We start from the raw sequence: 22,672 nt of genomic DNA, 5'->3' as shown, positions 1-22,672 counted from the left end.
TGTACCATTCTCCAGGGAAGGGAAAACGTGTCTTAATACTTGTTTAATTTTGTCTAAAATTAATGTTGATTGCTAAATAATTGCTTCACTTCCATTTTTTCGGGTGACAAGTTGGTATATCTAGTAAAGCTGCTGCCTTACAGAACCAGTGATCATGTTCAGCCGAGCCTTTTGGTGCTGTCTGTATGGAGTTTACACACGCTCTCTGTGACTACGTCTGGATCTTTTCACAATTGCTTTAACAGTGCTTCGAACCTTGAATCATTTGCTGATAACTTCAAGTTAGAGATTAAAGTATAGCCAACCTAACACCTTGAATATATTGAAGGGGGAGGTTGATAGGCATTCAAACATCTTTGGGCTACAGAGTAGCAGACCTATTAATGTTGCTGTAAGAAGGAACTGCAGATGCTGCTTTACACAAAGATAGACACAAAATGCTGGAGTAACTCAGCGGGACAGGCAGTATCTCTGGAGGGAAGAAATGGGTGACATTTCGAGACGAGACCCTTCTTCAAACTCTCCAGAAATGCTGCCTGTCCCGCGGAGTTGCTCCTCCAACATTTTGTGTCTATCTATTAATGTTGCTGCCTCTCAACAATGACTGAGTTCAATCCCAATCTTAGGGGCCGTGTGTGTGAAGAATTCACACGTTTGCCTTGGTTTCACGAGTGCTTCTCTCTGTGACCTGATGCCTGAGATTTGCTTGCAATATGGAGTTCTTTTCAATTCAGGATAATTCTTGCGTTGGATGGTCAGCCCTGTTCACCCTCCATATCTAGAACAGATTGGTAAGGACAGTAAGGCAACACAAGCTGCAAGATCAGGTAAAAGGTCGTAAACCAGGACAATTAAATCCTTGTTTTTCCACCCATTCCCCCTTCCTGCAAAGGCTAGAATAATTTCATCAGAAATGAATCCCCTTTGAGAGCCCTTTTATATTAGAAACAGCTAGACTTGAGTTCTTGGATGTTCTGTGAATGCTTGTAATAACAATGGACATTTCTGTTTTTTCCCAGGAAGGAGGAAGGGGAAGAGCATTTGCAAAAACGAACTTTGCAGTTACCTTTTAATTTTGCAACAGGCGAGGCATTGCTATATGAAGGAAATTGTGTAATGCTTGGATTATTGGATCCTGAAATTAATCAAATTAAACACACAGTTGTGGCAGAATCAACGAAGCAGCAGGAACCACTGGATCCAAACTCCATTCTTGGTGCCATGTTAAGACAAGATAGATCGGTATATATATCTGAACCTTCACAGCATCAAACATTTGAAAAGGTCTTTTTTAATGAGAGCAAAGATACGGAATTAAGTAATGCCTATCCATATAATTGGGAAGAACTTATGTTCAATGAAGACAACAGTATTAGGAAGATTGATTGTGTTCAGAAGCAAAAGCCTTTTCCTGCTCCTGAAAAAAATGTAGACTTTTTGGCAAATAGCATTGGCAGTGAGCTTTATAACACAATGAAAAATCTTGATATAGAACTAGAGGACTTTGATCTCATAAGCCAGGATGAGACATTCCTGAAGGTTCAGTGGGATGATGCTGGAGATATAAATAACATTGCATTGAATGATGAAATTCTAAATTATGTTCAAGAATCGCTAAAGAAGAGGTCGGACTGCATGTATTCAAGCTGTATGCAGGAGAAACCACTGAACTCAAACTCAAATTGCATGACGCAACAACAACCTACAACACAACGCTTGCAACAGCAACAACTTACAACGCATAGCTTTCAGCAGCAACAGTTTCTGCCACATTTGCAGCAACAGCAGCAACTTCAAGTGCAGCCCTTACAGCAACTTCCAGTGGACCCCGTACAGCAATTACCAGAGCAAAGCTTTGAGCAAAAGCATCAGCTGCCTCCAGTGCAGCTGTTGCAGCAACAACAGCATCAGCTGCCACCTGTGCAGCGATCACAGCAACAGCATCAGCTGCCTTCAGTTCCATGCTTGCAACAGCAGCAACTGCCCCCAGCACAGCATTTGCAGCAACAGCAGCAGCAGCTTCCTCCAATGCAGCGCTCACAGCAACATCAGCTGCCTTCAATGTTGTGTTCACAACAGCAGCAGCTGCCCCCAGTGCAGCATTTACAGCAGCAGCAGCAGCTTCCTCCAATACAGCACTTGCAACAGCAACCTCCAGTGCAGCATTTGCAGCAACAGCAGCAGCTTCCTCCATTGCAGAATTTGCAGCAACAGCAGCACCTGCCTCCAGTGCAACACTTGCAGCAGCAGCAGCAACAACTTGCAACACACTTGTTGCAGCAACAACATCCAATCCAACATTACCGACAGCAGCCACTTCCATCGCAACATTTCCAGCAAAAGCAGCAACAATCTCGAATGCAACATTATCGGCAACAGCAGCAGCTGTGCCAGAAAATGAAGCTCATGAAAGTCAACGGACTGTTCAGAAACTGGAACTCCGGCAGTGAAAGTCTTGGTAATGATCAGGAGAAGCAGTTTGATTTCTCTCGTTTGGACAACACATCATCAGGGTTCCAATATAAATCTGAGCTGAATGTTGCCAATTCAGCATGTCACCAAGCCTTCCTGTTGTATCAGCAGGGAGATAGTGGGTTAACCCAGCCTTCTGACTTTAGCCAAACAGACGTGCCAGTTGATGGCTTTCATACACAGAACTGCAACAAAGTTAATGGCCTGGAGGATTACCTGGACTGTGTACAGCAGCATTCCGAGATTCAGGATTGTAGTGCTATAAGCCCATCAATGGATTTGATTACACCACAGGCATGTTACACAGGCGCCATGTCTATGATTCCATGTTTAACAGAGAGTGACTTGCCCTGTATGGATACATTGAAATTCAAGTCAACAAACCCGAGCGAACAGCCCTTTTTAGCCAAGGTAAACACTATTTTCTTACACCATTCTCAAGAAGTCGGGTGAGGAAAAAAATCTACTTGTCTCTGATTGCCCTGAGAAAGTATTGGTGCAATTGGAAGATCTCCGAGGCCACTCAATAGCATATCATGTTGTCATGGGTCTCGAGGTACATACATGCCAGACTATGTTATCTTCTATAAAGAATATCAGTGAATCATTATGTGTTTGTGGGAACACAATGACCTGATTGTAATATCTGTTTTAATCAGTGGCAGCTTTAATATTTCTACATTATTTTCTAATCAAGTTCAATTTTTGACTGCCAAAGAGAGATTTGAACTCAGTACATTGGATTATTAATGCTGGAGTTTGGTTTACTTGTCAATTGACAGCACCACAGCGCTTTCATGTTAAAGCCTTATGTTTTAAGTCTCCTTTGAACGATGTTAAACTGACATTCTCAAGATAATCATGATTACTGTTTTACTATGAGATTTTCTAGCACATTTAACTTTGAAAATGACTTCCATTCAAATAGCATATTTCATAACTGCGAATAAGCTCAAAGGTTTAAAGTGCAATCATTGTTAAAACTCAAATTCTTAGAAACGATTCTATTTTCAACTTGTGAAAACAAAAAATATTTTTGATTTATATTTAATGGAGCTCCCTGGTACTACTTTGAATACAGCAATTTACAGCCCCTCCCTGGTGTTCCTTTCTTGAATACTGTTCGTGACCCAAACAGTTCACAGGATGGGAATGTGGCTGCAGACTGAATCTCTCCCCTAGCCTCCTCCCCGTAACAATATTCGGACTGAGTTCGCCCTGCCCCGCCCCGCAGCTTAGTCCGCCGGAATCCCAAATACTCTTTCATATCCCCAGGCTAACGTGTCAGGGTTCCGTAACCTGTAATTATTCACATCATCTTGGGACAGCAGAAAGAAACTTGGTTTAATGTCAATGAATGTGTAACAGTTCATCATTGTCAAATTTAGGCAATCCAGCTGAGGGAATGAAATGAGAACCTGTGATTTTCTGATTGGGAAATGCAAATGCTGCCAGTGATGAAAGCTAACACCTAAATAAAATTTAATTTTTTTAATTTTTCAAACATATCAATCTGAGTTGAGAGAGAAATATAAAGCAGAATAATTTCACAAGGAATGGAGCCCAAACAAATAAATCATTGATTAGAAATAGGCTTTGAATGGGTATGCACCTCTCGGCTCATGACATTGTTCAAGACGGCTTGTATACAAAAAACAGGGATGTAATGCTGAGGCTGAATAAGGCACTGGTCAGGCCACATTTGAAATATTGTGAGCAATTTTAGGCACCATATCCGAGGAAGGATGTGCTGGCTTTGGAGAGGGTCCAGAGGAGGTTTACAAGAGTGATCCCAGAAATGAGTAGATTAACATATGATGAGCGTTTGATGGCACTGGGCCTGTACTCGCTGGAGTTTAGAAGAACGAGGGGGACCTCATTGAAACATACAGAATAGTGAAAGGCATGAATAGAGTGGATGTGGAGAGGATGGTTCCACTTGAGAAAGAGAGTTGAGGACTGAAGATCCTAGCCTCAGAATTAAAGGGCATTCTTTTAGGAAGGAGATGAGGAATTTCTTTAGTCAGAGGGTGGTGAATCCGTGGAATTCTTTGCCACAGAAGGCTATGGAGGCTAAGTCAGTGGATCTGTTTCAGGCAGTGATAGATAGATTCTTGTTTAGTATGGGTGTCAGTGATTATGGGGAGAAGGCAGGAGAATGGGGTTTGGAGGGAGAGATAGACCAGCCATGATTGAATGGCAGAGTAGACTTCATGGGCCAAATGGCCTAATTCAACTCCTATCACATGATCTTATGATTGATCTCAAACTGGGGATGTATCATTGTTCTATTTTTCAGTAGTAATCTTAATATGGTTGGAATTTTGATTATGAATTACAGTCTTAATGTTATTGATTGTCTTGCGCTGTTTATCAGATTGAATCAAAGTTCTGAACCAAAGGTGTTGCATGCTACATGTGATTGTGCTACTCTTCACACTTCATTGATTTGCCCTTTGCTCTATCAAACTGGCATTCAAAGCAATTTGTGAACTATTGCCAAGATACTAGGTAATCCGCCCGTTACTGTCAAGAAAAGTGAAAGATAGGATTCGATCTAAGAAAAATGCTTGTAAAGTTGCCAAAAACGACAACAAGCCACGGGATTGAGGGAAAAAAACCAGCTCAAGAGCGGGTCAGCGGACGATGGATAACAGGGCAGTGGGCGGTGAAGCTTACACCATGTTTCAGTGCACGTAACCTCAATTGGTCCCTTGTTCGCGGTGACACAGGAGTAAGCTCCACCGTCCGCTGTCCTGTTAGCCATCACCCGCTGACCTTCTCCGCTCTATGATCTTTGCACTTGAGCTGGTCCCCTCACTGTTCAGACGGAGAGCACTGCCAGAGGTGAGCGGGCCGGCAGAAGGCGCTGAGATGGTGGTTGGTTCCACTGTCCAGTCCCGGCAGCCTCTCATAGCCACGCAAGCTACTACCCTCCCCAGCCACAATGTGATGGCTCCGTGCCCGGAACGCCGCGGCAGCAGTGACTGAGTGGGTTACTGGCATGAATTCTGACCCCCTCCTTCTCAACGTTGCTGCCCTCCCCGCAACTTTACCCCTGGCCAGCTGTGAAAGGAATTCTCCCCCAATTGGTCCCTTGAACTAGTATTGTCATTCAATAAAATCACAACTGATTCAACTTGTCCCGGTGTGCTCCCGTTTTTCCCTACTTTCTTTCCACCTGTTGTCACCCTCCACACCCTACCCATTCAGTAAATCAGAATGAAGGAGATTTGGAAGCTTTGGGCCAATTGAATTGTTACTTTCTTTATTTTTATTTTTTATTTTTACGGAGAGGAGAACAATCTGTGCATGCACGGTTTAAGATTTTTTTTAAAAGCCGACTGACTGCCTACCCTGAGTAATTACTCACGGCACAATACATACAATTTCACTATATAAGAATGGGGTAAGACGACGGGGAAATGTAGAATGGTTTGCCACGGTGTTGGGGGGGGGGGGGGGGGGGGGTGTGGGGGAGAGGGGGGTGAGACAGGGAGGTAGGGAGCACCTTCATAACTATTTCACCGATCGGAACAAAACTTATTTGACTTGCAGCAGAGGAGAATAGTGAGTAAGGTGGCGAAAATTTGCAGCGCTGTGGGGAATCGTTTTTGCGCAGATTTAATTACAACGCATACAGGAAGTGGTCAAGATGAGAGTTTTAGTAATTTTATATAGATAGATACAGATAGATAACATCAGATCAGAAAATGTAGAATCCTTGTGGGTAGAGTTAAGAACCTGCAAGGGTAAAAAGACCCTCTTGGGTGTTATATACAAGCCTCCAAATAATCATCCAGGATGTGGCAGTGCACAAATGACATCCGGAGGTAGAAAAGTATGTAAGAAAGACAATGGATCATGGTCAATATACAGGTAGACTGGCAAAATCAGGTTGGTACTGTAAAGTGTCTACAAGATAGCTTCTTAGAGCATTTCATGGTCGAACCCACTAGGGGAAAAGAAATTCTGGATTTGCTGCAGTGTAATGAACCAGATTTGGTTTGGAAGCTTAGGCGAAGGAATCCCGAGGAGGCAGTGATAATAATATGATAGAATTCAACCTGCAGTTTGAGAGAGAGAAACCAAAATAGGATGTATCAGAAATACTGTTGAGTAATGATGGATGCATGAGGGGTGGGTGGAGCAGGCTAAAGTTGATTGGAAGTAGATAGTAACAAGAGCAGCAATGGCCCCAGGAGTTTCTGGGACTAATTTTGAAAACAGGGGATCTTTTCATCCCAGAGGAAGAAACATACAAAGGGAGGAATGAGGCAACAGTACTGACAAGGAAAGTCAAAGGAGTCCTCAAAGAGAAGGCATATAATATTGCAAATATTAGTGGGAAGTTAGCGGATTGGGAAGCTTTTACAAACCAACAGAGGGTAATTAAAAAAGCAATAAGACTGGAAAATCACAAATGTGACTCCACTGTTTAAGAATGGAGTGAGGCAAAGAGCAAATCATAGGCCAGTCAGCCTTACTTCAGTATCGGTCAGATTTTAGAGTCCATTATTATTATTTTTAAGGATGAGGTTTTGGGTTACTGGAAGCACGTGATAAAATAGGCCAAAGTCAGCATCGTTATGTTAAGTGGAGATCTTGCCTGACAAATCTGTTGGAATTCTTCAAGGAAGTAACAGGTGGGATAGACAAAGGTGCGCCAGTGGATGGTGTTTACTTGGATTTTCAGAAAGCTTTTGATAAGGTGCCGCAAGAGAGGAGCCCATACTATTAGAGCAAGGTATTAGCATGGATAGAAGATTGGCTGACTGGCAGAAGGCAAAGAGTGGGAATCAAAGGGACCCTATCTGGTGGCTGCCGGTGACTAGTGGTGTTCCTCAGGGGTCGGTATTGGGTCCGCTACTTTTAACATCATATGTTAACAATCTGGATGATGGAATTGATGCCTTTGTTGTCATGTTTGCGGATGATACAAAGATAGGTGGAGGGGCAGGTAGTGTTGAGGAAGCAGAGTCTGCAGAAGAACTTGAACAGATTGGGAAAATGGGAAAAGAAGTGGCAATTGGAACACAGTCTGGCAAAGTGTATGGTCATGCACTTTGGTAGAAGCAGTGATGGAGTAGACTATTTTCTAAATGGGGAGAGGGTTCAGAAATCGGAGATGCAAGGAACTTGGGAGTGCTGGTACAGGATTCCGAAAATGTTATTTTGCAGGTTGAGTTGGTGGTAAGGAAGGCAAATGCAATGTTAGCACTCATTTCAAGAGGACTAGAATATAAAAGGAAGAATGTAATGCTGAGGCTTTACAAGGCACCCATCAGACCATAAATTGAATATTGTGAGCCGTCTTGAGCTCCATATCTGAGCATGGATGTGCTGACATTGTACAGGGTCCAGACGAGATTTACGAGAATGATCCGTGGGATGATGTATGAGGAGTATTTGATGGCTCTGGGCCTGTACTTGCTGGTGTTTAGAAGGATAAAGAACTCGGGATCTCATTAAAACCCATCAAGTAATGAAGGCCTGACTATAGTGTATGTCTACAGATGGAATTTCTTTAGCCGCTGAGTGGTGGATTTGTGGAGTTCATTGCCACAGACAGCTGTAGAGGCCAAATCATCGGTTATTTTGAAAGTGAATACTGATGGGTTCTTGATTAGTAAGGGTGACAAATGTTATGGGGAGAAGGCAAGAGAATGGGGTTGATAGGGAAAAATAGATCATTCATTATCGAAAGATAGACGTCGAATGGCCTAATTCTTCTGCTATGTCTTATGGCTTGTCCAGGTGTCTTCTATGAGTAATTATTTATGCATCAGTGGGCTAGATACTTTGCCTGGATGCCAAGTTTTCATTGAAATTTACCTGTGGCAGGCAGAGCTCCAGCCTTGGATCTGTTCCTACTCTGTTCTTTGGCTATGAAGGTTATCATGGTTCTTTGTTGCTACATAAGGAGTATTCTAGATAACGAAAGGAAAATTCATTATTTAGGAGGCAATGACAGCATGGCATGTGTCTCAGCCAATATGACAGACTACCTTGTGGTTCAGGGAGTGATAACCTGCAGTCATGGTACTGGGGAGTGAACGAGGAATTGTATTTGTACGGTAAAAGGAAGAACCAATCCCCTTAAATGTGCATATTGTATGTAGCCTGTGCCCAAGAGGAGATTGTATTACTCACAGTACAGCCATCATTATAGACACGATAAGAAAGCAAATGGCTATTCTTGGAGTAGAACTGGTGTGGACTGAGTCCACACCAGTGAAGGCTCCAGTGACTACAGTTAAATAACATATAATGAGGCTCACAACATTTGGATCTATAACCAGTGCTCTGGATTTCATGCCAGGGCAGGTGGGTTTACCCTTTGCTTCAAATGGAAATCCTACTCACAGAGTCGCAGCTCAGAAAAAAAAATGGTCTGTATCTGAATGTGGTACAACCTGATTTACTAAGTAGCAGGTTATGTTTATGGTACATAATTATGATTCAATGACCACCTACAACATAAAGACGTCTAAGCATTGATTGGAAGCAGACATGTAATTACTGTAATTGAAAAGAATGTGTCTAAATATGGCTCTCATTGCTGGAGCCCTCAATGGTGTTTGTCCTCTGGGATTCTTGTTCTACTGCCCGATTGTTGTAATGATGGCTCCACAGTGGATACAATCTCCACTGGGGAACTGGCTACATACAACATGCAAGTTCAAGGGGAAGAATCCTTTATTTTGCTAAATGAATAAGATTCCTTTGCTGTACAGAGGGATCTTGGGGTCCAAATCTATAAATCCCCGAAAGTAGCAACGCGAGCAGGTGAAGTGGTAAAGAAAGCATATGGTATGCTTCCTTTCATGGGCTGCATCAGGAAGTCACAATGCAGCTTTATAGGACTTTGGTTAGTCCACATTTGGAGTATTGCATGCAGTTCTGGTAATTCCTTATTACAGGAAGGATGTGGGAGCTTTAGAAATGGTGCAGAGGACGTTTACAGGAAAATGTTGCCTGGATTGGAAACACTTGGATTGTTTTCTCTGGAACACCAGAAGTTGTGGGAGACCTAATAGAAGTATATAAAATTATGAGAGGCATAGATAGGGTAGATAGTCAGAATCTTTATCCCAGGATGGAAAAATGAAATACAAGAGGGCTTAACTTTAAGGTGAGAGGTGCAAAATTTAATGTTACTACGATTCTGAGATGTGTGGAGCAACTTATTTTTTACACAATATGGTGAGTGCCTGGAACATGCTTCCAAGATTGGTGGTTGCAGCAGATATGATAGTGGCATTTAAGACACTTTAGGATAGGCATATGGATATGCAGAGAATGGAGAGAGATGGATTATGTACAGGTAGATAAAAGATGGTTGTCTTTATGGGCCGAAGGGCCTGTTCTCATGCTGTACTGTTCTATGTGATAGTGGCAGGATTTTGTGCAGCAAACTTTAGATTTTCCGAAGCATTCCTGTCCTTAATTTTGAAGCAAGACCCGTGAGGGGATGAGGGGAAAAACAAACTCTTCTCTACCAGCCAGGGAGAATGCAGTTCCAACAGCACTGAGGAAGCTGGACTTCACCCAATCGACTGCAGCCCACGGCATTTTGTCAACCCACTCAAGCAGCATGAATTTGTCACTCTTCCCCACACTGGCACATACCAGCAGCAGCGTAGACCAAATACAAATGGATGGCAGCAACTACCAAGGCACTTTGACTGGAATAGTAAACCTTCTGGCCATTACCAGCTGGGAGGAAGAAAGCAATGAACACCTTCAAAGTGTTTCACCACTCTAATCCAGAAGTACCTCAACGAACTTTCTTTACTGCTGGCTTGAAATCTTATGACAGCAATATAGGAGCAAGCGTAAATTGCTCGTTCTAAGCTTCCCCCCAGTCTAGTTTCAGTCAAAAACCACTGAATCAAGCTCTTGATTTCCCTGCCAGTTCCCTCTGTGCTCTCTAGGATCCTGTTGATCCCTCCATTCTCTTTGATCTTGGAGATGTTTTCTGTGACCTGCACTGTTGTTCCTTTCTTTATTTAGGCACCCCCTACTCCAGAGACCTACCCCTCCGCAATGAAAACACTGGCCCATTTCTGGTGGCCGGCATGTCCTCAATCCTGGTCTTTAGAGGACTGGCTCTAGGGCAGATGTTTCCCGATAATATTGGTCTGGATATTCCGGAACTCTAACTTCTCCCAGTCCATAGTTTGCTGGTACTCTAGGGATCCTTGATTCAGTCGAATTTTGGTATTTCTTTTCTGATCACATATTCAGTTTTTGGTTTTACTGCAGGTGGGCTATCCTGCATCTTTATGTTCTTCCAATGATATCTTAAAGCCCTAGCCATTTGACTGGCACTATTTTCTGTCCAGTCCACGTTATTAGTCTTAATGGCTTCTGCTTCATTGGTGGGGAGACAATTCAGTAGGATCGCACAATATTGAGGGGAATTAACTCCATTTCTGTAATTTAAGTCACCCGATTGATCCATATATAATTCAGAGAATCGTTCTAAAAACTCATCTGCTCCTTCTCCCCTTTTTGGTCTTACATCTAATGTTCTGGCCAAATCGATTAGTTTCTGAAGGGTGTTGGCTGTTAAAGCAGCTTCCTCCATTGCACCATTGTCCGCTATTATATTTGCAAGAGCTTCATGCGACGGATGTCCTAAATTCGTTAGGAATCTGGTGTGCTCACATGGGGTCATTATTTGCTGGATCACCGCCCATAAATACTAGGAATCAGCGTGATAAACACGCATTGTTGTTCTTAAGTGATCCACAAAAGAAGTGGGTGATTTTCTACGATCAAGTATTTGACTTAAAATAGCCATCGTCTCATTAGGCTTCCATGGGGAATAGACTCTATAATTGTATGGGGATTATTTGCGCTCACTGTATTGGTTGGATCAAAAGAAGGATTAGGCATTTCCCTTAGAGGGAACTGTCTTAGGGTTGTTTGTTTAGCTTCAGGATCTACCTCAGCCTCTTCAATTATGGTCTCACACCCAGATGTATCTTCCCCCTCACGGTACTTTCCAAATGATTTTCTTCCTTCCTTAACTGCTTGTTCAATTTGTCTAGGGGTACGCTCTTCTTTCTCCATAACTAATTTAGTCTTTTTCCTAGTCTGGATCCTGGTACCATGAACTCTAGGACTGTCTGTAATGGACGGAGCGGTCAGGTTAAGGAAGTTTGTGCCCTGCGATTTGATTGTCTATTCCCATTATCAACTCCTCGATGTACATTTGAGGTATTAGGATCGTAAGATGTATAAGGTGATGGACATGACTTTCTAGTTCTAACTCTCCCAGTCTTCTAAATAATCATCGTCATCCCCCTCGTAAACAGTGCCAACCATCGGATCCTGGCGCTTAAGCCTTATGGATGATAATCTTTCTGTGAAAGATTTCTTCCTCCCTTTATCCTTAATACTCTCAGGCTCTTCCCTTAGGCTACCTGGAGGTTCAAATGCTTCAGTATCTTCTAATTGTATCCCCCGCTTTAGTTGCTTCCTTCCAACTTGCCATTCTTTCCTCCGCTCTACTCGCTTTCTGTTCCTCATAATAATTTCTCCACAATTCAATTAGTTATTTTTCCTCTGTATTATCGCTGCACTGCCATATAATCTGCTCAATGTATTTTAATCCCTTTACTGTATCTATGCCCCCTCGGGGCCATAATTCACTCCCTAAATCTCTATTTAACGATCCAGAAAGAATTCTTAATCGATCAGCTTTTTGTGGAAATTCGCTGCATTTGTAAAGGACTTTCCGAGTCAGTGGCCATATCTTTATTTGCAGAATGGTTCCCCATTCTGTTGGATATGGAAGCAACTCTAAAACTACTCGCACCTCTTAACGATTTTCCTTTCTAATTTCGAAATTACCAAAGTCATTTTAAACAATACTCAAATCAAAATGCTCCAAGGAACAACCAATCACACTCATACATGTTCTCCCAGCCCGTCTCCTATCCCCAATCTTAATCATGCAAATGAACTCCAAACACGTGAGCAAAATTGAACACGGAAAATAAATTAGTCCACTTATCGGAAGTATACCTAACCACACTCCTGCATAAATCACAAACATTCACTTATTACGACTGTAAATCGCACTCTAATAAATCTTCCTCGTGGCACAATCAGTAAGTGGGATGACTCCTCCCCCGACACAGCGATTGAACGAGTACAACCTCTGATCGAACCACCATGCCTCAGATTCTTACAGTACTACGCTTTAAACAAATACAAATATTTAAATCAAGCACACTTTTAGTTTGTGTCTAAATCCGTAAACACTCGCACAAGCAGCAACACAAATAACAGTCCGCGAACACATTCTAAATCTTAATACACTAAGTTTATTTACGTACACAGAATATTTACACAACTCAGATACGATAACAATACAACAAGCTAGATTTTTACAATTTACAAAATGATTTAAAGCACTAGCGCACAGTTCACAAACACTCGATCTCGACGCCGCGTCACGCTGTTATCACTCAGTGACCTCTCCCTCTGATAACAAAGATTTTCCCCTTCCTAGGTTACTCTTTGCTGAGGGGTACTACTCCTTAAATGACTACTTTCCTCCCGAATGTTACTATCCCTCTGCTAAAACTGGACCTATAGGGGGACCTCTCTCCCTCCTCTCTAAGTTCTACAGAATTAGGGGTACCCTTCGCTATTCAGATTACATTTCACCAAGTAAACAGGTTCCCATTTCTCAGGTACTCTTTGCTATCAGGTACTAATCAACAATTGACCAGAGGGTTACTATTCACTGTTGATCAGCCGCTATTCAGAATCGATCACGGACATGCACCAACTCCGAAGTTCTATATACAGGAATTTGAATTCCACCTTACGGGCAGAACTTCAATGTGAAATTCTGTATTTGGAAATTTGGCTTTGCAAATATAAACTCGTTCTCGAACTCCTAATTTTAGTGCGTATCCCTCCTCATACGCGGGCACTCAAATCAACCAAAATTGCCCAGTTAAATTCTCGAATGGACTAGAGTATCCTGGCCAATCTATACTCTGACCACCGAGCCCAGTACCTTTACGAGATTCCTCATCCGTCACACGGGACTCAGATGTCTACACGCAGACTCTCCTCTCTGCTGGGCACTGGGGGTTCAGTGCCTAGTCACTTCGCGCTGGCAGTTATCAATGCCGATTTTCAGAGCGCACCTTTCCAATTCGCGCTGCCGGCGAAGAATCGATCGATACATAGGTCAAAGCTGTATTTCAATTCCCCACCAATTGGATACCAAATCTAACCTTGGGCCACCCATCGCCCAATGAAGTGCGTCAGGCTCTCGTTAAAGCAGCTACAGTCTGCCAACTACAACCAGGTTTTGGGCCACTACACACCCGGTTTTATGGGCCCCCAACCCAAAGGAGCGCTAACCACCCCCCCCCCCCCCCCCCCCCCCCCCCCTGCTGCTAGACTCTATTCTAATGATCTCGATTGGATCCTTTCCCAAGTCAGCAAATGATCAATCAGCTCCAAAGTGCCGAAAACCTATGCGAAAGCCGCACAGTGGGCCTGATTTCTGCACTCGCAATCGAAACAGCTCAACATCCTTGATCGCAAACTTGTGTTTGGGGGTCTGCTGAGATCCCGGATGAGCCCCCAATGTGAATTGATCATTCTAAACTTCCCCCCAGTCTAGTTTCAGTCAAAAATCCATTGAATCATGTGCCCTCAGATGCAAACAGTTTCTCCAAGGCTCAACAGTTCAACCAATCATCGATTAACATGATGACCATCTTGCAACTTTATTTATACTATTTACAATGCTTTTGCAGCGATCCAATAGAAATGATGCATCTGCAAAACTGCTATACGTGCTATCAATTTAAGAGAAGCAGGGAGAACACCTGAACCCCTCACCATCCTGCATATCAGTCTGAGCCTAGACTGGCTGGCACCAATCAAAGCCTGTAAAGTTCAGCTGACAAGGGTTAAGCAATTCTGACAAGTGCAGGAATCCTCCATTTTATGGTGTCTTTAATTTAGCCAATATTACCACAAGCACTGCAATAAAGATGACAACTTACACACTTTTCTGAAGGAGATGAAGGAATGAACATTGTATTGTCCTGGCCCACTTGATGTACAGCCTATCCATTAATGCTCTAGGCAAAATGCTCTGGAGCAGAAATAATGTCCAAACTCACCCCTGAGTAACTGGTATCCAAGCCACCCTTGTTCTTTGTCCTGACTGGGCTTTTTCATTCCTGGGAACCCGTCAGATTCACTGTAGTCTTGTTCAATGGGCAAAGCTTGTCCTTGTGCCAGATGCTGAGTGCCTGAAAGATGCAACCATTTTATATGTTCATGGTTCACTGTAATATCTATTGCTGATATCTTGTTGTTGGCTTGCAGCGTGACACTCTCGAAATAAAATGAGGGAGAGGGAAGGTGTCTTTGGGTGGTATATGTCTTCCTTGGTAGTAAAATATTACATTGTTGAGCAAGGAGGTTCAAAGTAACATTAGCAAATTTGCAAATGACACAAAGCTGGGTGGCAGTGTGAACTGTGGGGAGGATGCTATGAGAATGCAGGGTGACTTGGACAGGTTAGGGGAGTGGGCAGATGCATGGCAGATGAAGTTTAATGCGGATAAATGTGAGGTTATCCACTTTGGTTGCAAAAACAGGAAGGCAGATTACTATCTAAATGGCGTCAAGTTGGGAAAAGGGGAATTACAACGGGATCTGGGGATCCTTGTATATCAGTCTATGAAAGTAAGCATGCAGGTACAGCAGGCGGTGAAGAAATGGCATGTTGGCCTTGAGAACAAGAGGAATCGAATATAGGAGCAAAGAGTTCCTTCTGCAGTTGTACAGAGCCCTAGTGAGACCACGCCTGGAGTATTGTGTGCAGTTTTGGTTCCCTAATTTGAGGAAGTACATTCTTGCTATTGAGAGAGTGCAGCGTAGGTTTACAAGGTTAATTCCCGGGTTGGCGGGATTGTCATATGCTGAGAGAATGGAGCAGCTGGGCTTGTACACTCTGGAGTTCAGAAGGATGAGAGGGGATCTCATTGAAACATTTAAGTTTGTTAAGGGCTTGGACACACTAGAGGCAGGAAACATGTTCCCGATGTGGGGGAGTCCAGAACCAGGGGCCACAGTTTAAGAATAAGTGGCAAGCCATTTAGAACAGAGACGAGGAAACATTTTTTCTCACAGAGAGTGGTGAGTCTGGAATTCTCTGCCTCAGAGGGCGGTGGAGGCAGGTTCTCTGGATGCTTTCAAGAGAGAGCTAGATAGGGCTCTTAAAAATAGCGGAGTCAGGTGATATGGGGAGCAGGCAGGAACGGGGTACTGATTGGGAATGATCAGCCATGATCACATTGAATGGCGGTGCTGGTTCGAAGGGCCAAATGGCCTGCTCCTGCACCTATTGTCTATTGAGGTATATGTGGTAGGGTGCTCGTGACTGTTTGGAATCAGTCTTGCAGGAAGGATCTAGTCAATGAGTGGGTGTTGTGATTGCACTGTATGGGGCAATTCTATAACTTCTATAATTGGTGAAGTTGTCAGCAGATGGACCTTGCTTGGATATGGAATCGCCAAAACATTCCAGTATGCCATTGATATTTTAATTATCTATAGTTTTGCTTTGTCGTGATATATGACAAATTAAATTCATATAACTTCAGCTCTTCATGCAGAGCTGAAGTAATGTTAAATTTGATTGATGACTTATTTCATGTATTGACATAACACTGTGTGTTTGAAAAAGCAATGACGTCTGAAGAAGGGTCACCCGAAACGTAACCCATTCTCCAGAGATTCTGCCTGTTCCACTGAATAACTCCAGCTTTTTTGAGTCTAACATACCTAAGACAGTTTATGAATCTGACGTTAAAATATCCTGTGTAGGAAGGAACTGCAGATGCTGGTTTACACCGAAGATAGACACAAAATGCTGAAGTAGCTCAGTAGGTCAGGCAGCATCAATGGACAAAGGGAATAGATGACGTTTCAGCTTTAGTCTTGACCCAAAACGTCACCCATTCCTTTTCTTCAGAGATGCTGCCTGACCCATTAAAATATCCTTATTATATGACAGTGCTATTTTTGTTTTCTATTGTATATATTACATTTTTGTTAATTATATTTTCTTAACAATCTTAAAGTATCATTAACTTTGGCACTTAATATAAATTAAAGAATGAAAATAGTTTGCATTGTAAACTGAGGCTGGTTCCTCAAGATCCAGCAATTATTTTAGTGTTGGCAATCGGTCCTTCCTTTAAATAAAATAGTGTGTTTTTCTTTGCCTCAACAGATCCAAACTGGATGCAACAATGGAAACAGTAATGAAGTTTATCCAAGTATGTTCAATAATGTGAATTACACACACACAGCTCCCCAGGCTCCACACGATCATCCAAGAGAACCTGGACCCTACTCAAATCAATCATCCAATGGCTTTATCTAGGCAAGCGTGGAACTTTCTGTGACAAGAAGTGTGGGAGTGTTTTTGCGTTGTTTGCTGAAGGAACCAACATATGTATGTAGAATGTGAATGGACGCAGCTTCTAAATTGAGGATTAATAGGAGCAAGAGACTGTACTGTGCTGGATTTTATTACAGTCTCTCTGGTCTTCAAATACCATCATGCTCTTTTATAGCTGAGTCTGGTTCCCATATGTATTTTGTTCCAGGATTCATATGGGAAATATCAAGATGTTCCTTCACAATGAATGAACTGTATTGCAATTGTGGTTGGATCTAGTGTTGTAGGATTCAGCACCAAATGTAACTTAAAATTAACGTACTTTTACAACAACTATAGAAGCTGGTTATTCCAGTATGCTAAAAGTTTTTTTTTTAAGTTGTGTTCATTAATTTGCCAGATGTACTTTTGCCAAATGGAAATGGTCCTTCCAAGACTGTGCGTGCGAGATAAGATTTGACAATCATTTACCCTTTTCACCTTCCTCCCCACAACTATGCATGTTATGGCACTTTAAAAGCAGCAGTAACACAAGGAGAATCTGCTGGCGAGAAATTAAACTGTAATGGATATTTTCTCTGGGACACCTAACAGTAAATATAAAAATAAATTTGGTTATATTTATTTTTCGTCTCAAATTGATACAAACCTAAATATTTGTAGCAGCCCCCATACATGGTGATGATGTTGGAGTAGAAGTTCACATCATGATGAATTATAACATCTGACAACATTTATGAACTTTTTCAAAATTTGTGGCCCACCAATTAATGTTATAATGGGAATGCTGAAGAACCCTGTGCACTATAGACATTTTCCTTAAGACTAAAGAAACAGCAACTATTTTCAGTGAGAAAAAGGAATCCCACAGATGCTGTACAAGTAGAATACAGAATGGGTTGCAATAAAGTAACTTAAATTGACAAGATTGTGGTTATTTAAAATTAATATCTGTGAAGAACTTTAAATCACAAACAGTTGGACCCCAGTTTGTACCTATCCTTTAAAGCATATCGGTATGAAATTTATACTAATTGTACATTTTAGTTTGGATTTTAAATATTTTTCTTCCATACAAATAGGAGTGTTCAAATGTTCAAGACCGCAGCAAATATTTAACATTAGAGAGCAATCACTAAATATAGTGGGTATCTTCAGGTTTTCTCCCATTTGTGTAAGTTGCACCAATGCACAAACCTCAAAAATGGGCACCTTATTTTTCCCCTTGTAAGTACGTGTCTTAACAGTTACTGATTTTTCCACAAATGATCTTGCGAAGGAATTTAAAAATATAAATTATCTTCCAAGAATTGTGTTTTAGCAGTGATGTCTCTTTATCTATTCTCCAAAAACCTCTGCCTGATCCCAGGAACCATGATGTAGTCAGGTGTTTTTAATTTAAAGAAACTATGGTCTATGCAGCAACCATCTTTGTGTAAATTGTTAGTTTTAGATGTTGGCATGCAGTGGGTTCTGGCACAGGTGGCATGCATGCAACATCTAGCAAGACAACAGTATTGAGGATTATTGTGTGGGGTTTCCCATTATGAGTTGTACTTTTTCCCAGTAGTTATGTATATGAGTACACGAGTACCACGCCTCAGTTATTATACCTTCCTCTTGTAGATTGCACTCTTGTCAGGAGACAAAAACATACTTAAAGTAAAAGCTCTTATTGATTCAGCGAGCAATTACAAAGAACTACAATACAATTGTATTTTAATTATTAGATGCTATCATGTACAGTTTAAACAAAGAAATGTACTCTTCAAATGCAATTACTTTATCAGACAGGTTTTAGACTTAAAAACACAAGTAATGGTGCACAATGTACCTTTTTCGATAATTACTAATTTTGTACATGTTTAAATTTACATGCTGTGCATTATGTAACATTTTTTAAACTGTCCTTATGAAGATAATTTTATTAAGATGCATTTATTACATTTTGTAAATTTTCTAATTGCATATGCAAAAACCAAAGGACAGTGATATGCAAAGCTAATGGTGTTGATTTTTAAAATATTCATCCATTCCATCTCTCACCTTTTTGAGGGACAATTTGTGATGGATGTTACCTAACAGGAGACCCTTCAGCCTGGAATCCATCATGCAAAAAGCAAACTACTATTGAACACACAATTTGAAAATATTACTCCGACACAAAATCAATCGGATGTAACTTTTCCACCTCAAAGATTGCACTAGTCGAATGCACACATGTTTTGTAACATGCTCAGAAGATTATGACTATATATATTTAACAAGTTTCCTTTAATATTGCATTATGTACCCCAGGAAAGCAATATGTTAAATAACAACATTACATTTCTACTAATCTTTAATAATTTCACAGTTCTATGTCTGGAACCCCACTGAGCACCCATGTAGTAAAACGTTAGTTTCCAAACCCAAATTAATACTACTAGGTTTATTACATTAATGATACCTGCCAAGCTTTAACTTCTTTAGTTATGAACAAAAATAAAAATTCCCAAAGATTTGTGTCACCTGAAACTTGTAAATGCTTACAAATTATTAAAGGAAATAAACAGCAATAGTTCCAATTCAAAAGTCTGTAGAGATGACATCTGTGACCTGACTCCACACATTTAATCTGAGTGAATGCAGTTCCCTACTCACAAAATTGCACTGGCATGTTTGATGTCCACGTGAAACTTAACTGTTAAATCATTCTTTAAAGATGGATTTTGCGGGGGAAAAAAGGTTGTTCAAGATATTACCGAGTTTAGTTTCCAGAATTAAAGCATATAAAATCTATTCTTATCATCCTTGGTCAACATCTCTCAATTTATTCCCTTCCTCAATCATGTTAATCTAGTAAAATCTTTGTTTCCTATATGTATGCTGCCGACCTCTTCATATTGCCATAACTTTGATTGCTTGTAATACCGTTCGGTACAATTCCTATAAATAATGCCAACATTTCTAGGTCCACTTACTTCCCCTTAATTATTAGACTTGCCCATCGCCATTTTTCCAGTCCACTAGAATTGGACGGGACTGTAATGGGACTGAAACTTTTAATTCACATGTTGGTTCCAATTTCCTTCATTATTGTGTTAAATGCTTTGAGATCCAATAGCATGACCAGCCTTCCTAGTGCCTTAATTCTATTTAAGTTTGTTTCGATTCAGATTAAGTCAGATGCAATTATATTTGGCATCTTTATACCTCTTTGACATTTTGCTTACCATGATTGAGATCTAGACTAAATATTTGCAAATAATGGAGATTTGAAATCTATGAACAATTCTTTGGAGTAAGTGGCTTAGTTGATTACTGTAGGACAGGAGATAAAGTAACCTTTTTCTGTCATTTGCCATGTCTGATACCAGACTAACCCTGACTGCATATAAAGGGAACAACATTTCTATCAACACTAACATTCATGAGTCAAAACCTTGATTGGAAAGATTAGATTTAAGCAGACTTTTTTGATCTGAAAACTGCCAGCCTGAAGCATCAAATGCATTGTGGAATTGAAATGCAAAATCAATTTTCATTGCAAGTCCGAAGTAAGTTTTTTTTTTAATGTTTGTGAACATAATGAATAGTAGCTGGGTCTACAAACACTGTATTAAGGGTATAAAGGGACAGCATCATTATTGTACACAAGTACTGTTTGTGAAGTACAGCTGTATCATATTATAGTCTATTAAGCCAAATACAAACCACCATCCTGTTACTAAGTGCCAAATATCCAGTACAACTTGTGTACTGTCTTATCAGCATTTTCATTTGTTGTACTACACACATAGCTGCTTATTAGTGTTTTGCCCGATACTTTCTACAGCAGCTTGCCTTGGTAGTATATAATGAAATAGTGTATGCAGGACTATGATGACTGCAGTAACACAGTGAAGATTTGGAACTAGTTCGAATTCTGCTCTCTGCCCTCCTTTTTTTGTTAAAGTGGTGTTTAAACAGTATTACTATAAATGTTTCTTGTATATTTTTTGACTTGTTTATATTTGTTTTGCTCACAAATTGCTATGTCCACACACACTGTACATGTTTCCCTTAAAATATGGTCTTCAGTGAAGTTTGTAAAACTTCAGTATTGTAATTAAAGAAAATACTGAATGTGTGCTTGGTTGAGTGGTACTTTAATTAAAACAATATAGAAAAACAAAAAGAAAATTCAAAGTGTAAGCATTCAGCGAAACTGGAAAGATGATTAGTCCCTTAAATGGAATCAAATTTTTGTCTTCCATCACTTTTTTTATTAATGAAAAGGATTTCAATAAAGGGAAGATATGTGTTATTGAATAGCCTTTGAGTTACTAATTAGGAAAGCTGGAAACTGCTATTTAACTTCAGGATCATCTGCATCATGAAATGCGTTTTAATGGTGGAATGTGCAAGGAAAACGAAAAAATTATGGGTGGAATATAGGGGCAGAGAAAAATAATTGAAAAGAAACAAGAGCTAGGGAATTCAAAATGGAACAAGAAAGGAAGGAACAAGGTCAGATCATTAATCCAATCTAGACCTTATCCCAAGACTGCTCTCAGGAAAGATCCATAGCACTACAAAAAAAAAAGGAAGCCTGCGGAGGATTGCAGAAATTTTATGTAAGCTGTCCCATGACCAGGAGATACGTGGGTCCCGATCAGTGGCGATGGGCCAGATGAAAATGTAGATCTTGCATCTACTGTATTTACATATTCACAGTTGTTATTGGTCTGGTGAAGAATTGTGTCCTAAGGTGGAAAATAATGTTCAAATTGTAGGAGCTTGCTTTGGATATGGGTATCATTGTAATGATGTAAATGGATAATTTGCTGGCAAAGCATAGGCATTGAAGAAGAATTGTCTTGATTGAATATTGAAAATGGGAGAGAAAGGAAAATGTTTTGCTTGGATTTGTCAGAAGTTGATTGAATGGAGATGTCAGACTTGTTTTCCCCATTTTCTTTGTCTGAGAACTTGTTCCAATGAAACATTATTGATCTGGAACAATAACTTGTCCTCTCTCTCTACAACTGCTGCTTATTCAATATTCAATCAAGACAATTCCTCTGGGATATTCTAACTCTTCCATCTTCACCAATATCCATTATTTTTCCCAATCACAGTGGATGCAAAACCTGACCATTTGCTACCTCCTTGAACACTGTTCAAAGCTTCAAGGATATGTTCTACATGAAGCAATCGTTTGAATACTTTTATCAATTCATTGCAAGTCTTCATAGTTTAGCTTATAGATGGAGCCTGGAAAGAGGCCATTCGGCCCACTGAGTTCACGCTTACCATCAATCACCCATTCACACTAATTCTGTGTTATTCTACTTTCGCATCCACTCCCTACACATTTGGGCAATTTTACAATCAATATCAATCAATCAATATCAGTTTTATTCATCACTTGCACATAAAATGCTAGTGAATTGAATTTGCCAGCAGCGGTACAACGAAAAAGAACACACAAAAACACAATAAAATGTTTTAACACAAACATCCACCACAGCATTCATCACTGTGGTGGAAGGCACAAAATTTGTCCATTTCCCCCCGTGGTCGGGACCTCAACCCTCCGCAGCCGTCGCTGCGGGCATCCAGAAGTTCAGACAAGGCAAAGTCCAGGTAAGACCTGAATCGTTGCTTCCCCACCGGAGATTGCAAAATGGCGGCGGGCGGGCACACCGCGACGCCCTGTGTCTCCCTAGAATGGGAAAAATAGCAACGATCCCCTTACCTGCTTCAAGGCTG

General features: G+C 40.9%; 1 protein-coding gene across 1 annotated transcript in view; it reads left to right on the top strand.

Annotated features, from left to right (window-relative positions):
• LOC129712915 (aryl hydrocarbon receptor-like) overlaps positions 1-21,043 on the top strand; it is a 174,236-nt gene extending 153,193 nt beyond the window's left edge. The window contains exons 10-11 of the mRNA XM_055661675.1: positions 1,020-2,883; positions 16,766-21,043. Coding sequence (XP_055517650.1) covers positions 1,020-2,883; positions 16,766-16,918 — 2,017 coding nt within the window. The 3' untranslated portion in view covers positions 16,919-21,043. The remainder of the gene's footprint in view (positions 1-1,019; positions 2,884-16,765) is intronic.
• Positions 21,044-22,672: the final 1,629 nt, after the last annotated feature.

The sequence above is a fragment of the Leucoraja erinacea genome, chromosome 2, assembly GCF_028641065.1.
Source record: "Leucoraja erinacea ecotype New England chromosome 2, Leri_hhj_1, whole genome shotgun sequence".
Taxonomy (NCBI): Eukaryota; Metazoa; Chordata; class Chondrichthyes; order Rajiformes; family Rajidae; genus Leucoraja; species Leucoraja erinaceus.
This window is presented reverse-complemented; position numbering and strand designations above follow the sequence as displayed.